The following is a 26,732-nucleotide window of genomic DNA, read 5'->3' as shown; positions in this document are numbered from 1 at the left end:
TTCAGTTCAGTTCTGTTCTGTTCAGTTCAGCTCCTAATTTCCTTCTCTTATAAAATATTCATTTTAGTTCAGTTCAGTTCAATGCAGTTCAGTTCAGCTGAGTTCAGTCAATGAGAATAGACCCTAATTGTACCACTTGCATCGTTTATCAAGACTCCAACTCTCATGGTTGGTAGAATTTTTGAAAATTTCTGTTCAACCAAGCATTTAGAAGAGTTTTGACTCACCCAAATCAGCTTTTTTTTTTTATTTTTTTTTTTATTTTTTTTTAATTTGAAAACTTGTCTGTCTCATAACTGAAAGCTGGATTGCCTCGTTTAATTTTTTTAGACCTATTTTTTTCCAGCATGTAAGATAAAAATTACAAGTCATGCAACATAACTCTTAATTAATATTGTGAAATAAGAGGAATTAATCAATTGAAGGATTGAAGGAAGTACTAATTTATCATTATTATTTTGGCAAAAAATTGTAGTCTCAAATTATAGTTTCAATTCCTAATCCTTGCTTTTTATTTTTAATTTTTTTTTATTTCACGTTTTTTTTACTTGTTTTCACTTTGAACAACCAAATTTCATCACTATTTTATTCTAGTGGGAATTTCTTGAGCTAGAACGTATCCATTCTAATGCATGGGCCGGATATATCCATGCTAATGTATGGGCCGGATGTATCCATGCTAATGCATGTGAAAAAAAAAAAAGTTAGTATAAGTGAAAGTTATAGATTTTTTTTTAAAAAAAAGGAAGTTACGATAAAAAAAATTTCATAAATTAATTATTTGGAGTTATGGGAGTTATTTAAAAAAAAAAAAAAAGTGCATGAGAATTGAGAGATAGAGTTGGGGTTTTAGAGTGGCTAAAAACTGCAAAATGACTCTTTTTGTTTATTCACCTTTTTAATCAATTGGACCTTATTATCATTTTTTTTCATTAATCTACCAAATTTCACTAATTTTTTGGACTGTTTCAAAAATAAAACCTTACTTAGTCAACAACCACTTCTATTTCATCTATTTGGATCTGACATTATCTTGTCTCACTAAAAATTGTAATGACAAACATCCATAACATTTCAAGAAAGCTAACAAATTTAAGTCTTAGAGCAAATGTTACTGAATATATTTTAATATTATTATCATTACGCACTATAGCTATACTAATTATGTAGGGCACCTACTCTCTCTTCAAAAACCCTAAAAAAATTTATGTTCTCTCTCTTCAAACCTAGCCACCATATTAAAACTTAGGGGCTGCCATCGATTTTTATCGATGGTAAGCCCCAAATTCTTCTTTAATTTAATTTTTTTGGCCAATAAAGATTACCATCAGTATGGTGATTATAATCAGTCCCTCCATGTAGGGTTTAGTATTGTTTGTTTGTTTGGTTTTAGTGGGTGCTGGGATATAAATTTAGAAGATTCATCTTGTAAATTTGTGGAATTGCGCGTCTGTTGGTATATGGGTGCAGATTTAGAAGATTCGTCTGATAAATTTGCAGATCTTGATGATCAATCAAGTTATACCTCTTTTGCGACTATACATCAATGGAGCTCGGTCAAGAACGATGCAAAGACATCTAAAATTATCCAGGAGCAGTTCAGAAGCGATGTCATTAGTTTAGGGGTATTTAATTCATGTATTGAGAATTTAGATATCTTAAGGGATAATTGTAAGTGCCGAATGGCTATTATTATTTAATGAAATTACCCCTCCCTATTCCATTCAAAAAAAAAAAATTATGTAGGGCACCTAAATAAAAGAGATTAAGATACCTTGTATATAAAGATAATACAATTAATTGTATGAACAATGTATAATTCTATTTAGGTACCCTATATTAAGATTAAGATACATTGCTCAAATGAGTATTTAATTTTATATACAAGGTATCTTAATCTCTTTTATATACATTATAAAAGATGTGCTCATAGAAGAGATAATACAATTACTTGTATGAGCAATGTATCCAAAGCCCCAAAGTAAGAAATAAGGGGAATTTAAACAAGAGCAATACAAAAATATATACTCCGCATCAAATCAACCGCATTTACAAAAAATAATATACAGATTAAGGAATAAATCCTTTGTAATTAAAAGTTCATATTTATGAGCTCATCTCCTACAATATTTTTAATAATTAAGCAAGAAATATTTTTTTTTTAATATTATCTTAGGCATAACCTCATCCAAAATGCTTCTATAAATACCCCCTCTTTTAATCTTCTATGAACAAAAAACACAAATTTACATTTTCAACTTTAATTTTCTCAAAAAAAAAAAAATGGCACAAGATAAGTGTGAGGGTAATTACCTCATTACTTATTTCTCTTCAATTCTTATGTGATCTTTTTATGTTGTTTCATTTTTCATTTGTGCCGAATTACTCCCTCTGCTTCTTTTTGTTTTGGCAAAATAATTCTAAATACGAAGAACAAAAAGAAGCGGAGGGAGGGACGTACACGTACTAGTTAATTTAAAACGACTAACTAACGATATGTTTATTTATATATTGATGCAGGTGATCCACTCTTCTGGCCTAAATTGCTAGGAAAAAGTGGTGAAGAAGGTAAAAAAGTGGTAGAGCGTGAGAACATACTTGTGACGGGAGTCATTAATAATGTTAAAAATCTTTATATCCATGATCATCGTTGTGATAGGGTTATTATTTGGGTGAATGATGCTGGAATTATTGTCCTTGTACCTAAAGTTGGCTGATTAAGTTCATTATCTCCTTGATTGAAATATTATGTAATGCTACCTTCATCAATAAATAAAACTATAGTAGCAATATTATTATTGTATAATGAGTATTTGATTGCTCGTTTTCGTTATAATTTTTTAATACACAAGTAACACGTGCGTTCGTTGATGTGGTGCTACCATAAGGGTAACCTAATAACTTGTGGTACACTAATGTGAGTATATGGCTATCAACGTGTTAACAATAATCAAGTTATACGCCAACAATTTGTGTACGTAGTCTATGATTTTAGATGAACGCCAAAAAATATTTGGTAAAAATATCCATGATCAAATGACTAGATATCATACAATTCATAACCATCATCATTATTTTTGGGATCTTCTTTTACGTTTAACAAGTGATAATAAAATAATCCATACATGAAACACGAGTCCAGGATTTCTTATTTTCCTATAATAGTACAAAACTATATGTTAATGATTCCATTGAACAAAAGATTACATCTTAAATTTTAACTTTATTAGGAGTTTAAATTAGGCCATGGTTTGCTTAATTTACCAATAACTAGATCGGAATATCTAATACGTCCTCCGTTTTTTTTTATTGCACTATAAGGGGTTTCACGCTTGCCAATGCATTACTTTGGCTATTAATATCTTTAATTATACTTTTGTAAAAATTATTAAAAATTGATATTTGAAAAGTAGATTTCGAGACGAATGTAACTAGATCTCACGTGACTATGTTTTTCCTAATGGATAAATCATACTTTGTAAAAGATGGTCAAAGGAGATTAAGTGAATAGTGTAAAAGTCAATATGGTGCAATAAAAGAAAAACGGAGGAAGTATACCATACCCCTCTATTATATTTTCTTATCAGTAAGTATATATACTTCGTGTAATACAAATTTCACGATATTTCATTTGATAATTTTTTTTTCAATATGGTCAAAGTTTAGTCAAATAAAAAAATCATATTAATCCAAATTTAAATAAAAATAATTTAGATAAGTTTATACATAAGTATCAAATATGGTTTCTTCAAAAAAAAAAATACTTCGTAAGTGTGTCCAAAGTTTAGTAAATGCCGATAAACAACAATATTCCTCTATAAAATCAGCATTTTTGTACCCTTTTTTTTTACAACATACACATAATTAGCTCTAAAATTTATAAAATAAACTTTCAGAGTTTAAGCAACAGCGGCCTTGTTTTTTTAAAAAGTTGAGATGGAAATTTATTGTAGAGGTGATTATTACTTATATTTTTTGGGTCTACAATTTTGATTTTGATTTTGATTTTTACGGGGTTAAACTAAATCTAATGATTTAATGAAGGTTCTTATAATGATGCAGGAAAGAATGCCTGGCCAGAATTACTAGGGAAAAATGCTCAAGTCGCGAAAAGGATAATTGAGACACAGAATCCTTTTGTAAGGGCGATCATCAAGAAGCAAACGGCTATTGTAACTCATGACTATGTTTGCAGTCGAGTTTGGATCTGGACTGATAATGCAGGAAATGTTGTGGTAATTCCTCACGTTGGTTAAGCTACCTTCCTCTGAGATTGCTCTCTGTTCGAATTAGTTGGTTACTTGTTTATATTACACTATTAATGTGAGTAAATGTGGACGGAGGGAGTAGTGTATTGTATTCCACTTTCATGTCAATAAAACCAACAGGTTTGCAAAATAGATATCACATTCATATAGTAGAAACAAATGAGGAAAAACAAAAAAGAGAGCTTAACAAATGTTATTGAATTAACAAATGTTATCGAAACCCAACAAGTTTTCAAGTTCAGTAACAGCATCCAGGATAATGTACAAATACAATTTGTGGCAAAAGCAACATCATTATTTCTTTAAATTAAGCTACATGGAAAATTCCTTCAAACCAACACAAAATAAAGGCAAGCTACATTGTGAATTTCTACACACATACACTTCACTGATACATGAGTTTACCTTCAAAAAGATACCTAACCACTAACACCCCTAACATGAGCAGAATACACAATGAAATGTCATGAGCTCGTATGAATATCATAGTTATAAATTCTACTTACCCAAGTACAGTAGCCCGTATTATGTATGGATTCTGGAAGAGGTGCTGTATATTGTACTTCATGATTATGTCAGAGCCCTATACAGGCAATGCGATATTTCACATGCAGTACTTCCATCTTCAGTGCACGAGACAGTCGAGTCATCCTGAAAGTTGTATCCTTTCTCGAATTGAAATGCAGTTTTACTCCAGGACTGCAATAGTTGATGCTATCACTGATGGACTCACATTTACCGGGCTCAATCACTATCCCAAAGTTCATCATCATTCTGTTTTCGAGACACTTGATTTCTCCTAGGGGTTTTGTTATCCTCCACCTTGGCATGATGATGTGGCAGCCCACCCAAGCTGTTGTAGTCCTCATCGGCTCCTCTCAGAGCGCTGGATTCGAGAGCATCATCATCATCATTATCACCTGATCCATACATGGCAATTTCAGATTCAATAAAATCTTCATCAATATCAGAACCATCACTCCCCCATTTTCTGCCCATATTATCAGCCTTGCCTCTTTTGTCCTGATTTCTGGTTCTATCTCTAAACCTGGGATTTTTGTCACCTTCATCAGAGTCATCACTATCAATTGCAGGATAACCTGCACCATCTACCCTACTGCTCCTCTCTCTCCTATCTGAGCTATGGCCACTACGGTATTCATTTCTTGGGGTCTTTGGTAGTCTTGGTGTATGTCCCCCTTCACTATCAGATTCACGCATTACATCATCTAGGTCCTCAAACATACTTTCTGGCTCAGATTCCTCTTCAGACATCTTTCCTGTAATTCTATTATTGGTCTGCTTGAAGCCTTGGTTTCCATGTGATCCTCTTGACCTTTCTGGATTCCATCTTTCAACTCTGGATGGTCGGCGTTTAAGTTTATCATCATCAGAATCATAAGCCTGCCTTTCATCTTCGCTTGCGCTATCTTCTTCAATAGGTGCAGAATCTTCATCTTCACTGTCTTCTATTCTTTGCCTTCGATGCGTATCCATCATACCTCTACCTCGACCTTTATTTCCATCATCGGAGAAATTATCTACAAAGCGCTCTGGTTTGTTGAATCTTCCACCATACTCTTCCTTGTTCCGGTACCTTATCTTTCCGTACTCTTCCTGTTCTGCAGCCTCCTCCTCAGCCCATTCCTTGTCAACAGCATCCTCTATCTCCGCTATAAATTTGTCAAGCTCTTCTTGATCACTATCCTCAGAAGGATCAGAGTGTTCTGATCTTTTCAGAGGCTGCTTCACAGATTCTTCAGCCTCACGGAAGACATAGGGGCTCCCTTCCTTCTTGTCAATTGCGTTAAAGAATGTTGATGCTACCCTCTGAATACTTGCCATGGCAACAGGATCATCCGGGCTTATTCCCTTTTTGCGAAGCTGCTGCTCAATCTTCTTTATATTGAGTTTCTGAGATTCAAGTGCTTGCTCAAATCTTGCCTTGAAGAGAGCCTGCAATTGCCAACCAAAATGTAGATCATTAGCATGAAATTCCAGTGGAAGACAAATGCAAAAACAGGCAACTAGGCAGTGTTCACTTCAACTTATTTTGGAACATATATCTTATTTTTTAAAATCATACAGGACACAGAGTGGATCATCATTTTTATAATTAGATTACTGCCAAATTCTTAACCATATTATTGAATATTATGAAAATTTAGATATTTGGAATATACACATTAAGACATCTAAAAAGACCCCGCTTGATTATAATTTTTACAATATATTGGTGTAAACCAGACCAGGCTTAGGAAATTTGAATTAGACCACCAGAAGATGGACTAAAACAATGGAAATTATATCATTGCACTAAAATTTACAAAAAGGAACTCCATCAATGGAATTGCAGCTATGCCCCCCCCCCCCCCAACACACACACACACACACACAAACCCAATATGCAAGAAATGACAGCCCTCATAGGACATAATGAGCACATGAAAAAAATTCAGGATAGAAGTTCCACAAAAGGGGTGAATGTGGCTTCAATTTTCAAGGCCACGCATATAAAGACCATCCTACTTGAGACTCTCATCATCAACTCAAGGTAGCTCAGGGGAAGGAGGTAGATGCCACTAGGCACTAGCCAGTAACATACGTATCAATCAAGACACAAAATTTCTAAAATGACCAGCCATAGGCAACTCTAACCATGTAGATCTGGAAAACAACAACAAAACTAGATTCACATACCTTCCTCTTCGTAAGGGTATTGACAGGTATCAAATTTTTGGGTTGCCTGTAGTTCCTACCACGAAACATAATAATAGTTTTTACATTGTGTACATTAACCACAATACCACCACTTAGCCTTGCAAGAATTGTTGCCATCTCCTTAATCCTTTCTTTAGGGAAGTTATCACAACAAACTTGCACAGTCTCGTGGAACTTCCAGTGAAGATGCATATTCTGGACAACTCCACCAAAGACTCCCCGAACACCAACCTCGCAATAGTTTTTATTTCTAAAGCCAATCTTCTTGAAAGCCTGGAGCTGCTCAGCTGTCAGCAGCTCTGGGTCATGCCTTGGTGGAGGCAACTCAGGCAGCTCATACTTCTTGAGCTTTTGCAGAAGCAATGCAACTTTCTTCTTAGCCTGCAGCATCATTTAAAGACCAATGATGATATTAAGTATTTATGCAAAAAAATCATATGATGAAATTTAATATTTTGTGCAAAACTGATACAAGGTCATAATTTGATTGAACTGCGTAGAGCAGTGCCCCATTGTAGAAGGAGCTTTTTTTTTCTTTTCTTCCTGGTGGTGGTTACAAAGGAATTTCAGAAAACACCAGTGATTTATGAACTGCACAAGGCTTTGATCTTTTCACCTGAATATGCTAAATCTGAACATAATGGGGCTTATTTGAACTCATTACACCTTATATATCTGAGATTATAAAATTGAACTTGGAGAAGCACTTATTTGTAATTATAGTATAAACTTAATCTGAGATTATAAAATTGAACTTGGAGAAGCACTTATTTGTAATTATAGTATAAACTTAATCTGAGCATAATCCTTTCATTGCCTTTAAGGTAAAAAGAACAAAGCAAGTGTTAGCCGAAATGACAATAGTTGTAACTTTGCAACAAACATGATCCAGAGAAACAACAGATCATCATAACCAAAACCAGTAGTCAGAAATCACTAGATTCAGGAGATGCAAGCAAATATTCTATTTAACCAGCTAGTTCAGAAAACAATCTAGTAACATAGCACACACTACACGTCTGCATCATACATTTTAAGTGAATTTCTGACAGATGAAAATAGGAGAGCTCCAAACAAGGATTCACCAGACCATATGGTGATACCCAACAGTTTGGGAGAGTATGGTAAAGCATTTAGCATTATAGCCTAAATGTTTAATATCATCACATTCTTTGACTTTTTGTTCAAGCTTCAACTACCTCACCTAAGTGAAATTCGGTATTTAAGTTCAAGTGAAAATAGGACAAGCCAATTTAATCCCATCAATTTTTAATATCAGCTGAAGGATTTCCATGGGCTTATGACAAGAAAGGAACTCATCTTTCAGCAAATTTCCAAGGGACTGATAAACTCATGGTTACATTTCCAACTTTTTACATTTCTACAGTCTGTTACTCCAATAGCTTCATCATGGTTACAACTTACAATTATACCATTAAATTTCCACAATTAGACAGATGAATAACCTCATTTCACTCTCCAATTACCCTACTATCTGCTAAACTGCGTACGACAAATGTATCGCAAAAAAAATCCTCCCACCCCCCTCCCCCAGCAATCCTAATTAACCCCACATTCCCAAATCCATACAACATAATAGCAAATTGCCAAATTCCACCATAACTAGCCCCCAAATTCAAAGCATTGACATAATCAACAATGTAAAAATGGCAATGACAATCACTACAACTTATGTTACACAAAGCCAAGTATGCAACTCCCGTAAATAATAGTCACATATACTATTTCAAGATGCCACATTTCCTAATCATATCACTACTATTTCAACTACTACAAATGGTCATCGAGCCGAATCATGTCATATCCTTAATTACGAGGAGTTAAGACTTAAGAGCTTCAAGACTACATCAGAATAAAAGTACAATAATAATTTCTCATAAAATCAAAAAATTAGGGAAAAGAAAAATACCCTTCGAAGATTATAAATGAGGCGTTCTTCCTCAGTCATAAGCTTAAGCTTAATCTTCTTAGCTTGACGAATCTGCCTTTGAGTTTTACCAGCTTCTCTCTGCATTCTTCGCTCTACTTTGCTCCTCATACTCCGCCCTTTCGCCGTCGACATCGATCGTCGAAAACCATTGAAACCCAAATACAAATTTGATGAATTTGAAGAAGATGTATTGAAGATTGATGAACTATTTTGCTGAATTCCAGCATTTGAAGAAAAAATTGAATTTCTTAGAAAAAAGGGGTTGTTGTTGAGAAGAGAAGTTAGGGTTTTGAGAGATTGTCTTTGAAGATTTCCGGTGACAAACATAGTGATCGATTAAACCCTAAATTTCTCTCTTACTCAGTAGTTAGCTTCTTCCTCCATTGAAGAGCATCTCTGGGGTTAACAAGGGTTTTGGTTTCTTGGCAACTTGGCATTCTACATGAAAGTCCCTTTTTTTTTTTTTCTTTTTTTTTCCCCTGTTATGATATTTAGGTTTGGTAAAAGTGTGAAAAAAAAATAAAATAAGAAAAAGAACAAGTAAAAAAATATCTATGTATAATTATTAATTAGTAAGTAAATTGACTATTTGTTATACTTTGTATTCTCTAATTGAGACAACACTAAATTATTGAGGTGATACTCAAAACATGAGATCAAATCTTGTCTACATTATTGTATCGGTGACTTTTTCAATACACATAAAAAAAACTATAAACCTACTCTAATGTATGCGTTACCTAAGGATTTTCACTCATGAGGAGGGTTTCCTATGTAATTCTCACACTCGCTATCCTTTCTTCAGCAATTATTTTACAAAAAAAATAAAAAATAAATAAAAAATCATTATGGAAGAGATAGTGAATATGGAGTACTTTTGGCAAGCTGGAGGTAAAGCATGTCATATAAGTTCACATACCATGCACCGTGTGATGGCTCAAGTGGCTAGTGAAGGATAGCTCAAGTGGTTAGTGCTTCCCTCCCGATTTCAGAAGTTCGCATCTCTGCCCTTGTGATGGCTCTCTAAACACCAAAAAAAAAAACATGCACCGTGTCTTGCACTTTTAGGTTGTGATGACCTAAGAGAAAATTATGTCATGCCCTATCTTAAATCTTAAACAAAGCTTGTGCACAACCTGACTCACATGTCATGTTATTTTAGCCCATCAAACCCATATAATACGAAGTAATTTTGAGTAGACTATAGATAATATGCCTACACATGAACTAGCTTATTAGTTTGCGACAAATTTTTAAAATAATGTCCTTACGTGATCCATACCCTATCAGCATGCAAATTCTTTAGCATTGGACTTATGAGGGATTTGTGTCCGTCCATACCATATTTGTGCCACACTTGGACTACTGGCCAGGCCAGGAAGACCGGCCTTCATATCGACTTGGCCCATGCCCAAGTACTAATGAAAAAAAATAATACGTAGTAAATAAAATAAAATAACAAATTCAGACTTCTCATAGACGTTTGCACGTTATTTTTTAGAACAAAAAAAAAAAAAAAAAAAAAAACATTTCATTACAGTAGTACACTCCTATTGGCCTACGCTAGTACAATAGTAAAAAAAAAAACCAAAAAATTGGGGAAAAAATAAGAAATGAGCACAACTTTACCTACGTGGACCAATCAAAATCCAAGGAACACGTAAATATTAATGCCATAAAAGATTCGGTTATTCCATTTTTATTTAAATTCAAAAAAGCCAAGTACATTTCACATTTCACAAGCAACACCACCATTTCTGTGATAGATAGATAAGCAACCAAATTTTAGAGAGAGAAACTCACATCTACTTCAAAAATTACCCACAAAAAACTTCAACAATCATCAATGGCGAACCAATCAATTGTTTCAATCGCAGCCCCAGAAGATCTCTGCAACTGGGAATTTGTCAATCGGTTTGATTTTGAAATTGGGGCTGAATTTGATGTTGATGATGATGAAAGCATTTACGATCTTGTTGAATCGATTGATTCTCTCTCTGTTTCGTCTTCATCTGAGGTAGATGATGATGGTGCGAAAGAAGATGATGAAGAAAATGAACCCACAAATGATGTCATCAAGAATCTCGATTATGATGGTATGAAATGTTCTAGGGTTTCTGATTTGGGGCAAAATCATGATGTTGATTTGAGTAAGTTTGGTGATGATTATCATGAGAAACCTGATGTGTTCTTTGAGTTTTCTGATGGGTCGAACTTGAATTTTCATGGGTATGTTCATGATGCTGCTGCTGATGATGTTCAAGATGATGAAGATGATGATGATGTTCATGATGATGATGATGGTGGGTATGGCATGGATGATGAATTGGTACCATGGGAAGTTAAAGATCGATTCGTGAGACAGAGGATGATAAAATCTGGGAAGAATTCGTTTGGAAAAATGGCGAAATCCAAGAAATCTGCTCGTGTTTTTACTCGACCTGGTTGTGTTCGTGGTAAGCATGGTTTAGGGCTCAAAGTTTACTGAAGATAGTCTTGATTAACATGGTAATTTGGACCATTTTATCATTGATTTTAGGTGTTAATTTTAGTTGATGTTTCTGTAATTTTCTTTTCCTTTTCCTTTTTAGTTGGATGATTATGATCATGGGAAAGAAATTGTAAGTAAATTGTCTACTTCGTATGTAGTAATCAAAGTATCTTGTAAATAAATTGATCTTTCTCCAAAATGATTGGATGTTATGTTAATATGGTAGATGCTTCAATTGATATTGTGGCCCTATGTTATATGATTCTTTTCGGGTCTAGGCTGAATTCAATTACGATAAGATGGTAATGTAGGCGGGATTTGATTCCATACGTTATTTACGATTGGTAATGTAGGTGGGATTTAATTCCGTACCTTAGCTTATGTGATCAAATCGATGATATTGGATTTGTGGTTTTAGTTTATGATGGTTACGACTTATAGATTCCTCAACTGTTGGTAACAATTTGTTGGCATTTTCATAAGTTTCTAAATGGTGGGTGTAGACATCTCTTGGCCTTTTCCTTTATTTTGCTTTTTTATTGATGACATAATGTTATAATTTGGAGGTAACTTGTTTGGAATTATTGAATGTGGTTGGTGTTTCGTGAAGAACATGTATGTGATAAAGATTTTTAAAAGTCTATTACTCCTAGAGTGTTTGTTAGATTGTCATTTTACTCATTTAGTTCATAGTGCTTGTTTAGTCGATTACAAGAATTGAGGTTGTAATGTTGGGAATCCGTCATTTTGAGATTTAGGAAGTTAGTGCTTAATTAGGCGATTACAAGAATTGAAGTTGTAATGTTAGGAGTCCATCATTTTGAGATTTAGGAAGTTTTTGGTTGTGCAAATTTTCATTTTGCAAGTAAATGATTCCACGTCTAAATTTTTCTATGAAATTTTCTGTTATTACATTTATTTATATCAACCAAATAAACACATATAAATATTAACTTTGATAAAGACTATCGACCAACAACCATAGACCTAACAATTCAAAAAAATATGAATTATACTATACAATTATGTAAAACAATACTTTTATGATGTATTCCCTTCACTATTAATGTTTTCCCTATTTATAGTATTCATTTGAAGAGGGGATTTTCGATTTTGTTTAATCAATATATCTAAACATATGTATGTTGGATTATTTATTTGACATCTTTTAAAACACATTTTATAGAAAGATGGATGATCAAATATTTGATTGAAAATAATGTAAAAGATAAACATGTGCAACGTTTAAAAACGAGTAGATTAGGATGCTATGGGCATATTGCACGAAATAGATTAGTTAATTTTTTATTTTTATTTTTATTTTTATTTTTATTTTTTTTTTACAAAATTGTTTTGCGATTTGCTCAAAGTAGGGTGGTTTCGTGAAAGGAACGAGTTGATCATTGCTTACATTAAATTCTGCAGAATATACAAGTGTACAACATGTTTCACTTTATACGCAATTGTTATTAATTTCTCATGTTATTATTGCTAGAATAGTGTACAAGATTGAAGTTTCTACCATTCTAATTAAGTTACTCCGTATAAAAGGATTTAAAGAGGAAGAACAGGATTACAGCTAAATAGCTAATGGGTATTGTACGATCGATAATACGAGTAAACCTCTAAGTTAGTTGGCTTAACTAGGAATGAACAACCAGTTTATGTAATGATCGAGAATACATAGATATGGTTCATACGAGTCCATAACGCTCAAAACCAAGATAGTTCAGGTTATTTAAGTAAATACTTGTCCTTACATAAAGTCAACAATCACGCTCATTAAAAGTGAAAATATTTTTAAAAAAATAAACATGAATTATATTGATTGGTGTGCAATTTTGACATGCATTTCTAACTTAAAACGAGTACTGGTGCTTGTTAGCAAGACCCAACATAACTGTATGTAATCAACTTATGGCTACTTATACGAGTAATAAATTTGATAATATAAGTAACAAAATTAGAAATAATAAGCATTAATGACATTGTTAGACACGTGATTACACTATTACTTTTACACTTCTATGCAGAACCATTTGAAGATAATAGTAGTCATAGTACTATTACTACTATATACAAGTACTTAATGGTAAGATCGAGTTACGTATAATACCGTGCATATCATGAATCTCTACCTAATAGTTAAAGTTTAGATATTGAGTGGGAATGTAATATACTTATCTCGTGGTTAATACTTCATTAATCCTCCCTTTCACCTAATTACGTCAACTATTGGCCAATAGGAAACTTTAATTTAGTTGAGCTATCATCAAATATCTATGTATGTACGTAAGTCACATTCTAAGTGATGTACAATAGATGGACACCTAACCATTATATATTTATATATGATTACCTACCTACCTGGATACCTTGTTGCAAGTTTGATGGCCAAGGTGAACAATTATTAACCATTAAATTTGATTAATTATTGTTCAAATAGTGTTTTAAAGTGTGATTTATATTAGCTTTATTCTTTCCTGTCATGAAATTGAGTGATATAGTGTTTTTTTCTTCTAAGGCTAAGACGTTATATGATGAAATGAAGAGCACATCAACGACAAAAGACTCTAAAAAATGGAGGGATGGAGTCGTCGCATATATTTCTTGCATTCGTTATAACATAAAGCGTCACTCATGTCTCCTCCTCACGACTTTACCTAGTCATCTAGTTGAAATGCCCCATATATGCCCCCTTTAAACCCCTTATATTTAGTGACTAAAACGAGTGGTTAGACAAAGAAAAATCATTGACATTTCGTGGTATGGCATATCTCATCCCACCAAATCCTTGGTGTGTGGCCTTTGGAAGAGAAAAAGTTTGATGAAAATGACCTCTTATTTTGGACTCCACATTTACTTGGAGATATGATATGATGTTTTACACTGTTACCTTCTTAAAAACACCCTTTTAGAGATGATTTCATGGCCAGCATTGATAATAATTGTATTTTGATATAAATTGTTAGTGGATTTTTTTTGTATGATAAGACATTTTTAGCAATATGCTAGTTAATAGTACCATGTCATTGTGTCTCAGTGGCCCATTAGCATGTGTTATTTGTCTTTTGCATTCAGCCCATTTGCTATTTGTAACTTGAATTTTAATGTTAGATTCAATTGTTGCCTACTTCTTTTCAACATACTTTTTCATGAACAGAGTCAACTGTTGCTGGTCAAGATTAGTCCTATTTTTTTACTACGGAGTAATTGTACTGAGGGTCTGTTCACATTTACTGAACTGAGCTGATTAGAGCTGAACTGAACTGAACTGAGCTGAAATAAATATTTTATGAGAGAGGGAAATTATGAGCTGAACTGAACTGATTAGAGCTGAACTGAACTGAACTGAGCTGAAATAAATATTTTATGAGAGAGGGAAATTATGAGCTGAACTGAACTGAACTGATTGGAGCTGAACTGAACTGAACTGAACTGAAATTAAGTAAATGTGAACAGACCCTGAATCTTGGCTAATTAATGTAATTGTGTTTTTGTTGCTATTTTTCCAAGTATTGTAATTTTTTGAAATGGGTAAAGGCTACAAGCACTTATAAAGCGTCGGATAAGAAAACTAAAAGTGGAAATGTTAAAGTAAAATTAACATTAATTACATCAATTGATGTGTGATTTTGTTATACATTCCTAACTTAAAACTATTTTAAGTAATAATCTAACACCCTGAGACACTGGTTAGCAAGATCCAATTTTTTTTAAAAAATACGATACTAACTTAGTATTATAATTATTTTTTATTATGGCGCAACCAAATGCTTTTTACCCTCCAAGTAATTTTAGATGAAATATAGTAAAAAATTTACATGGTAGCTAGGTGAAGAGCTAAATGGCCATTCAAATGCACAATCTTAAGAATGTTAGTAAGGTTGTTGGTAAGGTTTCCTTCTTATGTCAAGAATGTAGAGTGGGCCGGACCAGGTCCATTAAAATCTTGTTGAACCAAGCCTCATTGTTAGTTAGTCAGTGCTTAAAAGTTAAAACTCAACAAATTTACTACAATCAGAATCTAGTACAGAGTAATTGTTTTTATGAGGTGACAATTGGGGATTTGATAATGGATAGATATTAAGTTTATTTCCTTGATTTAAATATAAGTATATAAGTGATAACCTGGTGATAAAAACAAAAATATACATTCAATAATCTACATTCTACGTAAATTGTACTGCGTATAATGTTTTAGGGAAAAAAAATGGATACAATAAGATTTAAATACAAACAAAGTATTACCTTAAGACTCTTACCTTAAATTCCAAAGGTTTGGGGTTTGAATCCTACCAAGTGAGATAATTGGAGGGTATGAATTCTCTTACCCTTCCCTCGAATCCCAAGTACCTGACCTATAAATAGTTAAATACTGGACCAAAAATTTGTGAGGGTCGAGGTAGGTTTGATTATATTCTTCATACCAATTATTTTTACTTTTTTTTTTTTAAAAAAAAAAAGTAAATTATAGTACACAATTGATGGGAAAAAAAAGAACACAATCAAACTAATGCGATTATGCATTTATGTGCAACTAAAAAAAATAAAAGAAGAAAAAAAAAATAAAAAACCCTTGATATATGCTTGGATGAGATTGAGTGACTTTTTTTTTTTTTTTTTTGACAAAAGATTGAGTGACTTTGTTATAGTGCATTTTAGTAGTTAAAAACTTACTCGTAAAATATACGGAGTACATCGTACACATTTATAAATCTTAAAATGTCCTTTATTAGGATATGAAATTACTTGGATGAGATTCAATATCAACTCTGTAGTACAACTCTTTAGACTATAACCGATCAAGAGAGTTAACATCTACATTTAATTCAATCTAAACGTTCAGCAACATTATATTCACCACATGGGCTTTTTATTTTTTTTTTAAAAATCATTTTCATTTACTTGCGAGTTAAGAAACATAATTTTTTATGCTTAAAAAGAACCGCAAACCGTATTGATGTAAAGTATCACTTTAAGACTTTAACCAACTATTTTGTGTTAACATCTAGTAAAGCATGTTGTTTATACGACCCCACATATCAATTAAACATTATTACACCAATTTCATTTTTTATTTTCTTCCTTAAATATATAGAGTCGAACAATTTATGTTGATTGATTAGATAACTCATTACAACTCCACGGTTTAATTGTAAAACTAAACTATTCTATGTTACAACAAAAATGCACCATTGAAGTTGTCGTTAATCATAATAAATTAATAACTAATACTCTCTGTAATTCTGTAAATAAGACAAAATTCCATTTTTTTTTTAAATAAAAATCTTGTAAACAAAAGTGTTAAGACATGAACGAACACATACATGACACCCTTTTTTTAACCCAAGTATGATTTTCACGTTGAGGTTATTATATCGAATGATCGGTTAGTACGAGTAGTAGAAATAGTGAATTACAAATGGTTGAATCTTCGTATATACGAAATCAGGGACAGTCCGCCGAAAGTGAACGTGTACTCGATGTACCTAGATACTGCTATTTAGGACATTTATACAACTAATTATTCCTACAAATATCTCATTAATTATTGGCCCTTAAGTTTATATTACCAATTTTTTTGCTCCTTAAGACCTTAAACAACATATTTTATTTTATTTTTTGACAAATTTAAGTTGTTTTCTATATGTCCAAAATAAATTTTTTTTTTTAAAAACATTTGTTTCTTAAAATGGTAATACATAGTAAAAAACATGCAAACAACGAAATAGCAAGCAACAACACGCATTATGTGGAGGAGTTTGTGTACAAGTTTTATTTTTCTAAGAGTGATTACCTTACATAATATCTAATGAAGATTCTATGATCAATTCTCGTCATCTATCCTTGTGGCACTCTAAACACTAAATTAGCAAGCAATAGCGCGCATTATGTGGAGAAGTTTGTAAACAAGTTTTATTTTTCTAAGAGTGATCGATTACCTTACATAATAACTAATGAAGATTCTATGATCGATTCTCGTTATCTATCCTTGTGGCACTCTAAACACTAAAATAAATAATATATTCATATGTACACATGAAGAATTGGTGAGAATGAAACTCCATTTTTTTAATCATAGACTACGTTGTAGTAATTAATTAAGTTAATTGTGTTCAATTATATACTAAGATCAATTTAAATTATTATATACTAATAATAATGTAATGTCAACTAACTAAATGTCCGGTAAAAAATAAAAAATAATAAAAAAAGAAAAAAGTCTAAAGGCCTGTTCATATTTACTGAACTGAATTGATTGGAGCTGAACTGAACTGAACTGAACTAAGCTGAAATGAATATTTTATGAGAGAGGGAAATTAAGAGCTGAACTGAACTGATTGGAGCCGAATTGAACTGAACTGAACTGATTGGAACTGAACTGAACTGAAAATAAGTAAATATGAACAGGGCCTAAATGGACAAGATTAGTCAGCAATATTAGAAGGTTATAATAAATCAAACAATAATTGTAGTCATGTCTTCGATTGTTTTTGGTAACCACTCTAAACTTTCTGACATTTATTCATTCTATTACTGTTAATTAAATTACGTTTATCATATTTAGTGATGATTTAATGTATATAAAGGTGCAAACATAATTGACAAAATTGTATGGCGTATGTTACCCTAGTCAGTAGGAGAAAAGCTGCTGGTTCCAAAATAAGAGACAAGTTAATATTAAGAAATCAAGGTATTATTTCCCATTAAAAGTGCATGAAAGTAACACTACTACTCTAACACTATTACTAATACTAATACTAATACATCCGCGTGAAATCATAATCAACTCTTTTACATGTCTCTATCTTTGTACCTTACAACTTTGGCCTATTTTTTTTTTATACAAATCAAGTTTAATTATTATATACGACTACACTAATACACGTTGATTGTATCTACAGTGTAATTTAATTTTCTTAATTAATCATTATGTACCTTTAGTACTTTATTAATTTATTGTTTCAATGTTAAGAAAAATAAAGAATTTGGAGGCTTCGAAGAACAAGCTAAAGAAAGTGCGCATTTACAAGAAGTGAGTAGTAGAAAGTATATGGTTCCGTTCTTCACATGCTGTGCATTGCAGATAACTTTGTCATGGTTTCAATATTATGCCAAGTGCCAACTTTTTAATGGTTAATGGTTGTCATTCTTAAGGTTTGGAATATTTGACTAAGGATTTTTTTTTTTAAAATTAATAAATAATGTCCAAGTTTACTTGCCAATAGAGAAAGGCATTTGAATTAAGTAAGAGATCAATGTAGTAAATCTATCAATCTCACCTCTTTTAAGCTCATGATTATTGAGTTGCTAATGTGGTAAATTTCAATGTAAAATGTCCAATTACCATTTCTTAGAAAGTGTAACACGATTATTCGTTTTTCTTAATACATGTTAGTTTGGCTCAACAAATAAAATACTCCATATTAGTTAGTTCAAGTGAAGTATACCAATTAGTTCGGTTGGTTATAATTAAATTCTCATGGAAATGCGTACTTAAGGCCACAAGAGGGTTTAGGTGATCAAATTTCTTTGTTTTGTGAGATTGAAACAAACTTTGCTATAAAATACAACTTTTTATGATTTTTTCAATCAAACAACTACTTATGCTTCTACGGAGTACTTCATATTTCATATATATAGAACTTTCAACTTGAATAGCCGCAACAAAATTTGGCTCAAGGGTGAAGCTAAGATTTATGGCATTTGTCCTTTTCCGGTCATGCTAAAGATTATTATTTCACCAGCCATGTATAGTCTACATGTAGCATTGTATTCCTCACGTACGATGTGTAACATGCAATGTTATTAAGTGAATGAATATAGGGGTATATAGCATAATAACATTTCCCAAGTTGTAAATTTCTAAGTAAAATAACAAATGAACATAATAACGTTTTCTAAAGTTGTACATTTCTAAGTAAAATAACAAATGAAGGAACGTTAAGAGTACGTTGATTCCTTGAGAATTAAATAAAATTAAGTTTAGAAATTAGTCAGGAATGTTTTTTCTTTTAAAAATCCACCTCTGCAGCACGTATACCCTGAATCTAGCTTAAATTAGTGGAAATTCCACTCTATACTCTAGAAATTGTTGTCGTCTTTGTTGTCTTTACCATTTTTTTTTTCATGTAAAGGTGGCACGATATTATTGGCTAATGGGGCCTTTGAGACCGCCTTTTTTAAGGGGGAAAAGAGAAGCAGTTAAACTTAAATCTGTTAAAAGTAGAAGGGTTGAACTTGACTTGCCATTAAAACTGGTGTACCTCTTTTATCTACTTTTTGTTCAGCTTAAACTATGAGCATATTTGTACTCAATTCTACTGTTCTTGCTTAGGGAATCACCCAACCAACACTTGTGGTTAGGAAGTTTTGTTATTTGTTGGAAGATATTATTCTATATTATTAATGTTACGTTAATGAAATTCTTATCTTAATGGCTTGTTTGGTAAATGAAATGTATTCAGTAATTCAGTTGTAACATATGTTTAAACTTATGATTAAAATTAGGAAATCTATAGAATGTCATGTGACGTCGTATTTAAATTGAAGTTAATTAATTAATTTCAATTAATACTTTGTGTCAACTTTTGTGTTTGGAAATATGTGAAGACTCACATATAGCTGAAAACTAGGGCTTACAGTTACCCATTTAAAAATCGATGATAATCTATAACACTAAAAGTTTATGGTGGTCAGGGTATTGAAGTTGAGAGAGTTTCAAGCATAACTCAAATAGAATACTTAAATACGTCACATTATGTACGTTTTGCTTATATAAGAGAACAAAATTTAATCTTATGCGCTAAAATTTGACTGATAACAAAAAAGTACTATGTATTATGTATGATTTGTAAGATGGGAGTAGTAGGGTTAAACGAAAGATAGGAATACAATGAGGAATCTGAGGACTGCGGAGAGGAAAACGACACAAAGAAAAATAAATTCCTACCTAGTCGGCTAGTCCTAAATAGCTAAACAAACCCAAGCCAAATTGAAAAAAAAAAAAAAAAAAAAAGCACCCAAGAGAATTCAAAGTTTAATTTCAATTCTCCTCCCTTTTTAAAATCAAGGAGGAATAGGCGGGACATAACGCTCATCAATAAGAATTTTTTTTACCGTGATACTTTCATAGGTACACCTGTAAAAATTACAACTTTTATGAATAATAAACGGTTAAAATTGTCGATTTGAAACATTCAAAAAGCTACATTATCACCACCTATCCTAACACATAGGGTAAAAACTAAATAGGGTTATTTATAATAGAGTTGGGGAAGAACAATTTCAATTTCAAACACTCACTAGCTTATTTTGTTCACCCCCTCGTCTCTACGTAGGGTCAAGTAAAAGGAAAAAAACACACAGACTTTTTCCGGAAAAACAGGACAAAACAAAACAAAGCAAAAATCATCTTATTACATAAATTTTAAAATAAAAAATAAAAAATAAATGAAATTAAAAAGAGCAAATTAAGCCAAAAGCTAGCAACCTGAGTTTTTATGCTACTGTTCTAAAAGAGTAAGTACTATTTGTTCTGCTTCTCTTTGGAGACTGTGACTATGTTTATCTTCTTCCATTTTCTCTCTCCTCTATCTTAAAACCTTAACCATGATAATAATAATATTGATCATCACTTATTATTATTATTATTATTATTATTATTATTATTATTATTATTATTATTGCATACTATTATTTTTATTATTTCAGTCACTATTATTTTAGATTATGATTGAAATTTTCATAGATTTCCTATGTTCCCCACAGTAAATAAATCCCACAATTATATCAACATACTTCAATTCTCACACAGTACTAAATTTAGATCAATTCAATTTTCATTTTAAACAACAATTTAACCAAAGTTAAATTGAAAGAAGAAAAAAAAAAAAATTACCCACAAACCTTATCTTCAAAATAATCTACAATAGTAAATCCTAGATCTTATATTATCCCACCACCCCAATGATCCACCACGCGTTACCTGTCTCCATATTTGTGTCTGTATCCGTTGTTGTTATTATTGTTATTATATAAAAATGCACGAATAGAATCGTGACATATTATATATACATAGCTAGAATGGTGGGTTAGTTCATTCGATCGATGCTAGTAGTAATAGTAGTAGTAGTAATAGCCGCAAAGTAGAACAAAATTTAAAGAAAAAGTGATAAATTGTGGATGATGAGATCCTCAAGTGGAGGAAGTAGTAGTACTAATACAAGTTGTCAAGATTGTGGAAACAAAGCAAAGAGAGATTGTGAACATATGAGATGCAGAACTTGTTGTAAGAGTAGAGGTTTTCAATGTGCAACTCATGTTAAAAGCACTTGGGTTCCGGTTGCTCGAAGGCGTCAAAAACAACAACAACAGCAACAACATCATCAACAACACGGCCGCCTCGCCTCGTCGAATACTATGGATCATTATAATCAATACCTTCCTTTACCTCTTTCTCTTTCAAACATTCATCATCATAGCCCTACTTCAGCTGGTAATAAATTATTTTTCACATTTTTTTTTTTAATTTTGTCATTTTTGAAAATTTTATTTTATTTTTTGGTTTTTTTGGGTGTTTTTTGTTTTTTTGGTATGTGATATAGCTAGGTCAAGATTAGTCCTTTTCTTTTTTTTTTTTTTGAAACAAGATTAGTCCTTTTCTTGAGTTTTAGCTTTTTTTTATTTTTATTTTTATTTTAGTAGCTTTGTAGCTATGTTATGAATCTTATGATTCTTTAAAAGAAGTACTATTCATGAGTAAACCCTAATTATTGTACCTCCTTTCTCTATCTTTCCCTTTCTTTCTTTGAAATTTCTTTTGTTCTTTTTGACAAAATTATTACACTTGATTTTTTTTCCCTTCTTTTGTAACAACGCTAAATTATTTAGATCTAGCTTCATGTTACATTTATATAGTAAGTACATCTTATTATACAATTTTTGGAATCTTATCAATTAATAAGTTGTTTTTATTCCAATTTTATTTATTCATTCACTATTCCCACAAAACCCTAATAATAATCATTTTTTGTTATCTTCATGACTTAAAAATTGTCTAGGTTTATTTGTGGAAGTGTTTTAATTTTGTTGATAATTGTTGCAGGGCTAGAAGGGGGGAATTTTCCGGCAGAAGTGAATTCCTCGGCGACTTTTCGATGCATTCGGGTTAGCTCAGAGGATAATGTGGTGGATCAATATGCTTATCAAACCTCAATTACAATAGGAGGGCATGTTTTCAAAGGGGTACTCAATGATCAAGGCCCCACCACCGCAAGACGCGGTGGTGAGGCCTCATCGATCGCCACAAGCGATCATCTCCCGTTCAATATCACGGGTACCGCCACCTCCATGGCGGGTGGTGCTAATATATACCACCCTCCATCCCTATATTCTGCTCCTAGCTTCAATGCTTTCTTGCCTGGTATGCAGTTCTTCCCCCATCCAAGGCCTAATTAATTAATTAAATTAGTGTAATTAAAATTAAAATTAGTCAATCTTGTTTTTTTTTTGTTAAATTGATTTTTCTCCTCTTGCCAAATAATTAATAACAATTAATCTTATTATATTATGTTAATGTTGTCTTTAAGCTGGAGCATATAAGACAATTTAAGGACAGATGAGAGACATTACCCAATTTGTTAATAATTCCAATGGCCAAATTATTTGATCTTGTCTCTCTAATGTCTTAAACTTTATTAATTTTCAATTCTATTTAATAAAAATGTTAGTTCTCTTTTGTTGGGGATCTGTTGTATATTATGTATGTTTATGTTTTAATTAATATGTCCTTTGATTATAATATATGATCTTGTTAGCTTTGTTGATAGATTTTGCAGTGTTTGTCTTAAGTTGTTTAATTTAATTAAGGGTGCTTTTCTTTCTTGTGATGAGCTCAATGTCAATCTTTAATTTGCTAATGAATTGATTATGCTTTGTTAATCTTCTCCTAAGCATACTTTTTGCCCCTTCTTATCTGTTTCGTTGGCGGGATTAGAATAATGCAATTGTAGTTTAAAATAATTAGTACATACATAATTGTATAATTAGATTTAGGCTTAGATTAATGGCTTTTGTTTATTTGTCCTTCATGCATGCATTTCCACCTGATCATATTGGTAAAGCAAGCATCATTTCGAAGAACCTCTTCTTTTCATACACATGTAAGAGAACAATAATCGTGCTTAATTAACTAGTACGATTTCATTTCTTAATAAGACTTAGGATATAGAGGTCTTCCTAGAAGCTAAGCTAAGGTTATGTTTAATTTGTTCAACTAAGGATTTTCGAGGGTATGTCGTAGTGAGTTGTGATTATTATTGAGATTTGGAGTGATTTGTGTTTGCAATTTGCTCAACTAGGATAGAACTTGATATGATTAAGAAATAAAAGTGCTTAGTTAGCTATATAATATAAGGAAGTTTTAGCTAAAATAGTCAAATGCGAATGTACATATATAGTTAATAAATTTAGATTAGTTTTCTTTCCTGATTGGCTAATTTATTAGAAGTACTAGCTAGTGTAATCAATAATAATCATGTATAGGCTCACAAGTTCAGCTTTTTGTACAAAAGAAAGAATACTACTTTTAGAATTAGACTTGTACAAGTACAAGGTAAGATTCAATCCCTCCTCCATAACTTCACCTAACATCGGAGAGATATTCTTCTCTAATGCTATGTTACTCAGACTCGACTACAAATATTATACATGGTCATGTTTAAGTCTATTTTATGAAGATGCTTAGGTTACTAAGAGGCTGTCTTATAGTGTGGTTTCTGAAATGCCTCCATTTTAGAATCCATGCTTATGGTTTATTGCATAATGCATCTGTTATTTAACTAACTACTTATCTATATATCATACTAGAGATCAAAATCATCAATTTTCTAAGTTGTTTCTTTTATGTTAGTGTGTCTGAATCTGCCTTTCTCTTGATGCACATCTAGCACCTAGAATTTAGTTCACACTTCTTTGTCATGACTTGAATTACGCTATCAATGTGACTATTAGGGGCTGTATATTATAAAGGGAGATCGGTAATATGAAACCTATCATGTTGCAAGTCTCTAATAGTGTGAAGGGATGTCTCACATATTTTTGGCCATATTTGAAATAGCTCAAACATGACAAGATGAGTATTGTTTTATGTCCCCCCAACTAAGTCCTTAATTTCTTTTATGTTAGGCAACTTTCATGAAACCGGGCCATAATATAACTTTATTTAAACTACATATGCTGAAAGTTAGCAAGGAATAATTGCATTTCTTTTAGGTATCACCCTTAAAGTTTTGGACATATTTTTGTGACTTAGTTAAAATTCTCAAAAATAAGCAAGAATAAGTGGGCATCTTGTAACTTTGTTGGGTAGTACAAAGACTTTTTAAAATAAACCCTAGATTAAGCATTCTCTTTCAATAAAGAGACTTTACATTACACTAAATTATGAAAATAAAAAGATTGATACCCTTAAGTGACACAAAATACCTTTAAAGGAATATATCCTTTGTACTTAAGATTGAAAAAATTCTTGCGTGCATTTTCAAATATCGACTCACCTAATTAATATTATTAATCTTATGCTTACCTTAGTGACCTTTACTTGTTGATTAAAGTTTACAAATCCCTTTTCCTTATTAGGAAAAAGGTTGTGGGATTGATTGAAGTACGTCGTTATTAGTTTAATTAGATTATGGCGATTGTGGACATGATTAAGCTTTAATTTCCTAATTAGTTGTTAATTATAGATGATGATGTTTCATGATGCATTTAAAGCACCTGATCTTAGCAAAACAATGTGCTTAATGCTTTCTTAAAAGGAGGATATCACTAACTCAATGAGTTGTACTATGTCTTTTGATAGATACATTCTCTTTTTCTTGCATTTCCACCATACTAAAGACTAAAGAGCCTTCTTGGAGCTTTCTCTTAAAAAGATGTGCATTAATGTAAACTCATAACTTTAGTTGACATTTTCTTAATCTTTGATTAATTACTCATCTTATGGAATGTGGAATAAATGTATAATTGCTTTTGTTTTTAATGTTTGTTCTAGAAATTTTACACCAAAGTGTAGAATTGAGGCTCATGTCGAAAAATGATTCGTTATTTCATGCAATGTATTGATGCATTACTTTGTTGCTTCTATTCTAGGCTTTTATTCAAGATTTTGAGTGTTAATTAATAAAAACTCATGTGTCTTTTGGATTGTACTTAATTTTATATATACTTGTAGGAACTTAATTTGGAAAAATCGGTTTTCCGACCTAATAAATAATATGATATAATTGTTTACTTAGCTAGCTAATAACCAATGTTGTTAAGTTGTAGCGAACCACTTAAAAAGTTATGGTTTCACCATACCACTTATTAAATTTTATAAAATATCAACGTCTTATGCTTACACCTTATACATTTGTGTTATTTTTTTTCATGATATACTACCTCCGTTTCATATTATTTGCAACGATTTGACATAAAATAGAGAGGGAAAATGTCTAAACGTTGCAAATAATATGAAACAGAGATAATATGTTTTAGTACGTATTATTTTTTTAAAAGTATTTTATGTGTTGGCTAAGTGAAATATGCTGTAAATAAATCTGTATTATGTTGATATGCCACTTTCTTATGCTCTTTTTTTTTTTAAAAAAAAAAGAAAGAAAAAAAAAAGTGCTTATTTTGGTGTTAAGCCGCAAACTAGGGAGAAAAGGCAAAGAAACCTATTTATGAACACTACAACTCTACAGTACTGCATCAATTTTTCAGATTTTGACGATGAATGATGATGTTACCGGACATTAAGTTGCATACTGTTTGTTCATTGGCTCAAACATTTTGAATGTCATTCATAGGAATATTGATTTATTGGGTATTATCTACTGATTTAGTAGTTAAAATTTTGTGTCATTCTATTACACTTTGTTTTATTACTTCATGCATATAATGTGATCATATCACTTCCACATTTTATGGAATTGGTATGTGGAGTGCATGAAATCATGGGTACTGAAAATGTTGAATTGATAGAATTTTGGATGTTAGTTTGTACTAGTATAATTTTAGGTCCCTTGGGTAACTTTGTGATTATTCCATGATTGCGTTAATCATATATCTTGTGGATCATTAGTACCGTATTTAAGTTATCGTGTGGCAAAGTTATAAGAGGTAGTATCCATGATTTTAGGTTTAATTTGTTGCCGATTGTAATCTTTGTATCATAGCGTTGCCTAGTGGCTTCTTGTGTAGCCAAATAGCAAATCTTGATACGAAGTAGAAGTCTTGTTTTATGTAGTTC

At 31.8% G+C, this 26,732-nt stretch overlaps 3 protein-coding genes and 1 long non-coding RNA gene across 4 annotated transcripts; 3 read left to right on the top strand and 1 right to left on the bottom strand.

Moving 5' to 3' along the window:
- The first annotated feature begins 1,964 nt into the window (after positions 1-1,964).
- LOC110704919 lies at positions 1,965-2,798 on the top strand. The gene is made up of 2 exons (XR_002508022.1): positions 1,965-2,305; positions 2,521-2,798. It is a non-coding gene; the product is annotated as an uncharacterized LOC110704919 (long non-coding RNA).
- A 1,633-nt stretch (positions 2,799-4,431) lies between these two features.
- On the bottom strand, positions 4,432-10,048 carry LOC110705149 (uncharacterized CRM domain-containing protein At3g25440, chloroplastic-like). The gene is made up of 3 exons (XM_021882992.1): positions 8,920-10,048; positions 6,969-7,370; positions 4,432-6,224 (listed from the first exon to the last, which is right to left on the bottom strand). The coding sequence occupies exons 1-3, from the start codon at positions 9,265-9,267 to the stop codon at positions 5,013-5,015; spliced, it is 1,962 nt and encodes a 653-aa protein (XP_021738684.1). The 5' UTR covers positions 9,268-10,048; the 3' UTR covers positions 4,432-5,012.
- A 738-nt stretch (positions 10,049-10,786) lies between these two features.
- On the top strand, positions 10,787-11,428 carry LOC110704882. Its single transcript, XM_021882696.1, has 2 exons — positions 10,787-10,854; positions 10,903-11,428. The coding sequence occupies exons 1-2, from the start codon at positions 10,787-10,789 to the stop codon at positions 11,426-11,428; spliced, it is 594 nt and encodes a 197-aa protein (XP_021738388.1).
- A 9,698-nt stretch (positions 11,429-21,126) lies between these two features.
- Positions 21,127-26,361, top strand: LOC110705147 (protein SHI RELATED SEQUENCE 1-like). Its single transcript, XM_021882991.1, has 2 exons — positions 21,127-21,932; positions 22,542-26,361. Exons 1-2 carry the CDS (start codon positions 21,620-21,622, stop codon positions 22,892-22,894), a joined length of 666 nt encoding a protein of 221 aa, XP_021738683.1. The 5' UTR covers positions 21,127-21,619; the 3' UTR covers positions 22,895-26,361.
- Positions 26,362-26,732: the final 371 nt, after the last annotated feature.

Source organism: Chenopodium quinoa, unplaced genomic scaffold (genome assembly GCF_001683475.1).
Source record: "Chenopodium quinoa cultivar QQ74 unplaced genomic scaffold, ASM168347v1, whole genome shotgun sequence".
In the NCBI taxonomy this organism is placed as follows: Eukaryota; Viridiplantae; Streptophyta; class Magnoliopsida; order Caryophyllales; family Amaranthaceae; genus Chenopodium; species Chenopodium quinoa.
This window is presented reverse-complemented; position numbering and strand designations above follow the sequence as displayed.

Bases quoted from the DNA above. Each gene is read 5' to 3' on its own strand.
- LOC110705149 (XM_021882992.1), bottom strand. From the start codon at position 9,267: ATGTTTGTCACCGGAAATCTTCAAAGACAATCTCTCAAAACCCTAACT. The intron at 7,371-8,919 runs GTATTTTTCTTT...ATGATGCTGCAG, and splicing joins TCATTTATAATCTTCGAAGG to GCTAAGAAGAAAGTTGCATT. The intron at 6,225-6,968 runs GTATGTGAATCT...TGGCAATTGCAG, and splicing joins ATACCCTTACGAAGAGGAAG to GCTCTCTTCAAGGCAAGATT.
- LOC110704882 (XM_021882696.1), top strand. From the start codon at position 10,787: ATGGCGAACCAATCAATTGTTTCAATCGCAGCCCCAGAAGATCTCTGC. The intron at 10,855-10,902 runs GTTTGATTTTGA...TGATGATGAAAG, and splicing joins AACTGGGAATTTGTCAATCG to CATTTACGATCTTGTTGAAT.
- LOC110705147 (XM_021882991.1), top strand. From the start codon at position 21,620: ATGATGAGATCCTCAAGTGGAGGAAGTAGTAGTACTAATACAAGTTGT. The intron at 21,933-22,541 runs GTAATAAATTAT...TAATTGTTGCAG, and splicing joins TCATAGCCCTACTTCAGCTG to GGCTAGAAGGGGGGAATTTT.